We start from the raw sequence: 7029 nt of genomic DNA on the forward strand, positions 1-7029 counted from the left end.
TTCTGCCCCAGGCTCAGGGTTTCACTGCTCCTTCCTGAACAACCAAGTTCAAGACCACCCCAGGACCTTTACACATGTGTGCTGCCTTCTTCTTGTAATACCCCTTCCTGAGCAGCCCACCTGGGGGCTCCACCGAGCCACCCTCACTTCCTGTTTGCCCAGCTTGCTTCAAGAACTGAGCTCCTTGGTCCTTGGCTTGTCCTCTATCTCCTCCCACGAAAGCATAAGCTCCACGAAGGCAGGGGCTCCATCTAAGAATGCGACAGCTGTGTCTTTTGTGTCCTGCCATTTGCAGGAGTTTGAAATCATTTGCCGAGCAAGAAGGAATAAAAGAACGCAAGGTCTTTGGGCTGGCTTGTCCCCCTGATGAGCACAGCTCTGGAGACATGCTCCTTACTCCCGGTGGGCACCTGATGATGAGCAGAAGTGAGAGGTGGCCGTGGGTGCTGGCTCCCCTTGCAGCCTGAGGGGGGCAGACCCTCTTTTCTCTGGGGGTCCCCAAGGGGAGGGCAGAGCCCAGTCACCTTGGCTGTCCCTGAGAGACCCTGGCTCTGTCCTTTGACCTTTATACGCTACTGACACAACCCTCACCCGAACTCAAGTCCTGGACCCACACTCGGGCTCACAGGATGGCCCTTGTGTCAGAGTCTGGTCCTGAGCCCCAGGGCTGTCCTCAGACCTAAGCCTGCTTCTGAAGAAGCCCCCTCCTCCTGGGACAGAGAGGGGTAAGCGTCAACGTCATTCCTGTAGGGATGAAAACCCTGCCTGCCTCTCACCAGGGCAAATGGGATGAAGACAGGGGTGGTGGGATAGGCTATTCCCACAGAAACCCTCAAGCTCCTGTCCTGGAGCTTCGGGTAGGCTGTCCACAGCCTCCAGAACTTCAGGGCCCACCATGATTCCACTTGGGAAGCCCCCCCCCGCCCCTGGGCCTGGTGCTACCTCGCTCTCCACCTGCTGAACCTCAGAGGCCGTGAGGGCCACTCTGTCCTCCAGCTCCAGCAGGTCCTTGTCTGTGGTCCTGCCGGGCTGCACGAGGTCCTGAGGGTCCCGGGGGGTGGTTTCCTGTCTGTACGCCTGGCCGGCAGCCACGCTCACCTAAGAGAGGGAAGCATGGAACATAACCGCCAGCAGGAGAGACGTCAGGGCCCTCCCCAAGACGGGCCCATCCTACGACACTCTTTCTTCTGAACTCGGGGCTGGTTGACCAGCTGGCTGGCCAAGGGTTAAGCATCCCATGCAGCTCTTGTTGGCGCCCAGGGCCGACTGGGCGTTGCCTGGCTGCCTGGGGTGGGCCAGTGGCTTAGTCACAAGCTCTTGCCTCCTGGGCCCACCTCTGCCCAGGTCCTGCCGAGCCCACTCGGGCGGCCTCACCTCCGGCGCTGCCCCGGGGAGGTCCTTGATGGAGGGGCTCCTGTCCAGGTCTGCCTCTTCCTCCCTGCTCTCCTCCTCCTCGGATGAGGCCCCCTGGTCACTGATGTGGCTGGTCAGCTCCTCCAGCTTCCTCCTGAGGGTCTCTTCTTCTCTGTCGGCATCTGTGGGCTCGTAGCTGGTGAGACACTGAAACCAACGAACAGATCTGCGCTCAGCTGGTCATCCGTGTGCACCGTGCTCAGAGGCAGGGCTCTGGGGAAGTCTCCACCCCTTCTCCAGAAGAGCTGGCCCGCAGTGCCCGTGCTGGGGCCAGTCCCGGCCCTCAGGAACTGGGCTCCGCAGGGTGGGGCACTCCTGGTGATGCTGTCGCCACCCAGGCCAAAGACCCACCTTTTGTGAACCAGACACCGAGCTTTCCCTTGTGGACACTATTACCATGGGAGGACAGTTCTTCCCTCTGACCCTAAATGGGGTCCCCAAGCTGAGGGACTGGCCGGAGGACAACGCCACCAGCAGGAATCTGGGACCCATCACTGCAGAAGCACCGAATTCCCAAGCACTGGAAGGAAAGCTAAGGCTGCGATCTGTAACATGACCTGGGGAGGGGGCGTGAAGCCCATTTTGACACCAAGAGTTCTAGAATACCAAGCGAACCATGGGAGTGGCACCAGAAGGGAGGGTAAGGGGGTGAGCGCAGAAGAAGAGGTGACAAATTCAGTGAGCAAGGAAGCTGAATCTGAAAGGGATGATACGTCATGACCGAGGGCTAGCTTGTCTTGTCACCGCTGCTCCTGATCAGCACAGGAAGGCGCCTGTTCATGACGTCAGGCTGCTCGAACCCAAAAGTCATTAGCTGGCAAGAGCCTCGGGTCACTGTGGGCCAGGAGGTGCCAGGTAACAGCCTCAAGTGACTAAAATTACAACTTCCTCTCCCCCTGAGTCACCAGAGTCTATTAGCGCCCAGACCGAGACCCGAGAAAATCAATTCTTCCATCTTCTTCCGAGCCCAGCAGGTACGTCTTTCCTGCCATTATCTGTGGCTCACCTTTTTCAAAGGGGAATGGCCCTTGAGGGGCGGGGAAGATGCTTTTGCTTTGTTTGATGGTTAATGAGATTGATCTTCACAGCTCTGAGGCTTCGAGTGGGCCAATCTGCCCCAAGAAGAACAGGAAGCTGAGAAACGTCAGCACGAGGGTCTCGGCGAGGACTCGGAGCGGCTGCTGGTAACTGAGCCCCCCTCTGGCTGCGCTGGGCGGAGAGGTGGGGATCGATACCGGGCTGCAGGAGTGTGCACAGACCCCCGCTTCTGTGTCCTGGAGAGCACGGTGTGCAAAGGACACGTGGCCGCCACGGCAGACCCCCCGACACGGTCACTGTCAAATGTCACCCCCAGAGTGAGAAAGAAAAGCACCCCAAGACAAGGAACTGGAATTCTCATCTGGGGTTGGAGGAGAGGCAGGAGCTGAGGGGCAGCACGGAGACGCGGCCCCTCGCAGGGACCCCTGTGAGAGCCTGCCCTGGGTTTTCCCTGGCGCACCGGGCCTGCTGCCCACTTGCCTTTACACAAAGACGCGAGGGGCGCACGCCGGGTGAGATGCCGGTGGAGGTGGAGTTGGAGATGGGCTCTAAGCATGAAATAGGGAATCGTTCAAGGGGGCAGGAAGGGTGGTGGGTACCAGCAGGGCTAGATGCCAGGGCATGGACTTTACTGAAAGTTACTGAAGTTGTTAAATTAAAAACTTGCTGAGAATAGACAATTCTAGTCTTCGTTGCTGTCTTCTGACTGGGGGTTTCTCTGCCAGCCGTGGCTCTGGTCTCACCGTCCCTCCACTGCTGTGCCCCAGCCCTCCCGGACACAGAGCCCTGGTCTGATCAAAGGTCACCTTCCCGCGGGATGTTTTCCTCGCTGTTCCGTAAAAAGGGGTTCAGGCCTTAAGAAGTGTGAGCCACCCTGGGTGCAGAATAGTAGACGGCTTTCACTGCAGACCTTCTCAGGGCCTTTCACACCCTGCTGTGCTCAGGGCAGAGGGAGAGTGCACTTCTTCCAGAGACGGAGGGAGGGCACAGAGAACTTCGAGCCTGCTGGCTGTAGGAAGCTTCTGGGTGGCATTCCAGGAAAGAGAGTCAGCTGTGCCTGAGGGCACTGACTCTGGGGAGCGAGAGACTCCACATTTCTGTTCTGCTGACATTGTTGAGCCCAATTTTAAAACAAAAAACATACACCGATTGCTCAAAAGCCATGCAAGGAAGGGCTCCTTCTACAAGTCTGCTGCTTGTTTTTGGCAGATCATTTCCTGGGGCTCGGCGAGAGGACGGAGGTCGGAAGAGCCTCTGACCTTTCCTACGTCAGCTGAGACTGGGGAGCGGCCGGCACCCCACCCGCCTCATGCAGGTCCTGCCCCGTGCGGGTACATCTGCTGCTGGGGAGAGAGTTCAGCAAAGCCTGGGCCCTGTTGGGCAGCTCTACTGGTCACCGACGGCTGTGGGCCGTGCTGGTGGAGTGACAGCCAGGACTTCTAGCTGGTGGTGTGGGCTGTGGCTGTGTGAGACCAGCTCCCCCTGGGTTGTCTGAGTGCACAGAGGGGTAAGGGGCTGGGGAAGGCCCCACGCTCAACATCGGTCAGTCCTTCCACCTGTTAGCCCAGGGCTCAGCCCCTGGGTCCCCTGAAGGGAGGCTCCCCAGGTGCATCTCCCACCCCTCAAACCTCCCTGGGGAGGGTCCCAGGAGGAGCTCTGTGCCATGAATTGGAACCTGCATCAGTCCCAGCTCCTGAGAATGTGCCTGAGACCAACTGTGGCTGAGCTACGTCGGGGATTCTCCATCCAGAGCGGGGCCCTCCTCTTGGTTTTCTGCTTCCAGTTGCTCACTTACAGATGGCCCCAATCCCAGGGTCTCCTCCGTAGGCGTTGGGCCTGACCCGGGTCTTTGGTGAGTCTGTGTGAGCCTAGTGGCCATGCTGTCCTCGTACGAAGCATTGTCGTCTTCCCCCAGTAAAGTGTACTTGCTCAGCCCTAAATCAGTTGTCTGTAAGCAGGACCACGGTTTAAATTCAGTAAAGGGAACCCGGGGTACTCAGGGGAACCTTGTGGTTTAGGTCATAAATCAGGGTCTGCAATGTGAGGGAGTCGCACTACTTTAACAGGTGTTACATATTCTAAGTTAAATTTTCTTAAAACCTGCATAAGGTCTGCTAAAGGTATAAAAAAATGGAGTATTTCCTTCTCTTGTCAATGACAGAATACTTGATCCAGGATAAAGTATTTGCATCCAAAGGAATCAAGCACTGACATGAGCTACAATATGGACGAGCCTCGAAAACGTGACGCTGTGCGCAGGAAGCCAGGCACGGAAGTCACGTGGCAAACGCTTCCGTCTAGATGCAATGCGCAGAACAGGCGAAGCCAGGAGACAGGAAGCAGGCTGGCGGCTGGCCAAGGCTGGAGGGAGGGGACGGGGCGCGACTGCTCACAGGATCAGTTTCCCTTTGGGCCGATGACGTTTGGGGACCAAGAGAAGTACAACGGTGTGAATGTACTAAGTGCGAGTGAATGCCCACTTCAGGACGCTGAATTGTATGTTCCGTGAATTTCACGCTGATAGAACAGTGGCTAGTTTGAAGATATCACATGCACGTCTGCTACATAGGCTTGGGCAAACGTGCAGTTTTAAAGTACTGGAAGCTTTGATTTCTCTGACATGACATGGCGTGAAGGTAAAACGGCTCCACCCAAAGCAGCAGCAAGAAGGAACTGTTCGCAGCTGCCTTACCTGGCTCTGGGACGGAGAGCGGCCTCTCTGTCCGGAATGGCAGGAGGCCGCGCTGGGGGCCCGGGTGCTCTCGTCATCGGAGGTGTCCACGGCGGCCAGATACCGGGAGGGGAGCTGCTCAGTCCCGATGGCACTCGTCCCTTTGGAGTGAGAGTGGGATCAAGTTCCTCAGAGCGAAAAGCCGGAGGCCAGGGGACACGTTTTTCCCAATGAGGGAAAACGAGAGATGAGGGAAACCACAGACGTGATTACAGCCCCCTGAGGGGAGGGAGCCGAGAACCTCAGATCCAAGTGGGAACGGAGCAATGGCAAGCCCTCACATGCAAGCTTCAGGAACCAGGGCCCTGCCTGGCACTCTCGGTGGGGCCAGGGCAGCAGAGAGGTACATGGCTGGTGGGAGGATCAGAGCGCACCGCATTCCACCACCGGGACCCGTGTGCCCGGAGTGCGGCCCATGCGGGGCCCGGGGAGGGTCTGTGAGTGGAGGGGACGTTGGGAATCTTTCCACATTGGTCTCCACGGGCTTTTCCTCATGCCTGACATTACGTGGACCCCAGTCATTCACGATGTGCCTGGAAATGCTCATCCTGGGCTCCAGATGAGGGGGGGAAGCTTACTACCCCCATGGCCTCACCAAAGGTCCCCAGGGCTCCAGGCAGCCCGGACGGCGCCGCACACACCACCCTGGGACATGGAGCGGGAAGGAGGTGCGGCCGGGGCCGACCACACGGGAGCCCCTGCACCAGGGAGTCACTGGGGCTCTTCTGCCCTCAACGGCACCAGGCCCCACTGGCTCGGTGAGCCTTGCCAAACACCTGAGCAAGCTTGGGGGAGGGCCCCGAGTTCCAGCGGGATCCTAGCCCCAGGCCCCGCTGGTTTCAGCCTGGGAGCCCGCGCGCTGAGCACACAGTGAGGCTGCGCCCCGGCTCCCGGCCACAGGAATAGACAGGATGGAGGTGCGCTGTTTTAAGCCGACAGGTTTGCGATGCTACGGTCTCGTTTAGTGTCTACAACCATGCCGCACAACGGGCGTGAAGCCCTCTTCACGGTGAGGAGAAACCGAATCACAGTGGCTAAGCAGGTGGATCGAGCGGCATGCCACGTTCCACCAAACCTCAGATGGCGCACCTGCGGGTTGTCTGATGCATCTTTAGACAACGCTACCCATCAAACTCCTACATGTCCCCGTGAGAGGCTCCCAGTTTAAGGGAGGAGGTGAAAACTGTGCTGGTTGGTCAGAAACGCGGTCTCCCTCGGCCTCTCCCTCCCCGCCCGCCGCCCTGTCCGCGTCCTCAGGGGGGCGTGGGATCACGGTGGGGCGGGCGCGGAGTCTGTGCACGTCCCCGTTTGTCCCCGTCCTAGGACTTGTTCAATGTAGATTCGTTTATTCACTGTTTACAGGGAATTAAAGCCCCATGTTCCTCCCAAAATGCCTCCAGCATCCTAATCAGCCTGTGGACCATGAGATTACAGTTCCTATAATATAATGAGAAGGAAACACAGAAAGGGGACTGAGTTCCCGGCAGACGGTGTCTTAACCACTTTTCCCGGCAGCTGGCCCCACGCGGTGGCCACGTGGGGGCTCGTGAGCGGGAGGGCCGGGCTGCCTCTGCGGTCTCATCTGCTCCTGCGTCCGTAGGGTGTCCGAACTCCTGAACCCACACTCCCCCAGGGCACAGGAAAAGACAGCAATTCAGGATTTCGTTATGAAGCACACTGTCTGACAACAAAATTAAACTGAGCAAGTCTAGGTTCTCAGCACTTGCAGAGACCTCGAGATTCAAAGCTGGGAGCTGGTGGTGGACCAGGGGAAGCAGTGCCCAAACAGAACCTGCCCCACCGTCCCCAAGTGCACCGTCCGTCCCCAAGTGCACCGTCCGTCCCCA

At 58.4% G+C, this 7029-nt stretch overlaps 1 protein-coding gene across 3 annotated transcripts in view; it reads right to left on the reverse strand.

The window, feature by feature from the left end:
• The window catches only part of MLPH (melanophilin), a 42198-nt gene that overhangs the window by 7373 nt on the left and 27796 nt on the right, over positions 1-7029 (reverse strand). For 2 of the 3 annotated variants that reach the window (XM_073876747.1, XM_073876743.1), the window contains 3 exons: positions 5144-5283; positions 1375-1560; positions 943-1098 (listed from right to left, as the gene is read on the reverse strand). In XM_073876747.1, coding sequence (XP_073732848.1) covers positions 943-1098; positions 1375-1560; positions 5144-5283 — 482 coding nt within the window. The remainder of the gene's footprint in view (positions 1-942; positions 1099-1374; positions 1561-5143; positions 5284-7029) is intronic. The other variant, XM_073876750.1, reaches the window with a different exon arrangement.

This window comes from Callorhinus ursinus, unplaced genomic scaffold (genome assembly GCF_003265705.2).
Source record: "Callorhinus ursinus isolate GAN/ISIS: 27379988/994484 unplaced genomic scaffold, GSC_fseal_2.0 scaffold2, whole genome shotgun sequence".
NCBI lineage: Eukaryota > Metazoa > Chordata > Mammalia > Carnivora > Otariidae > Callorhinus > Callorhinus ursinus.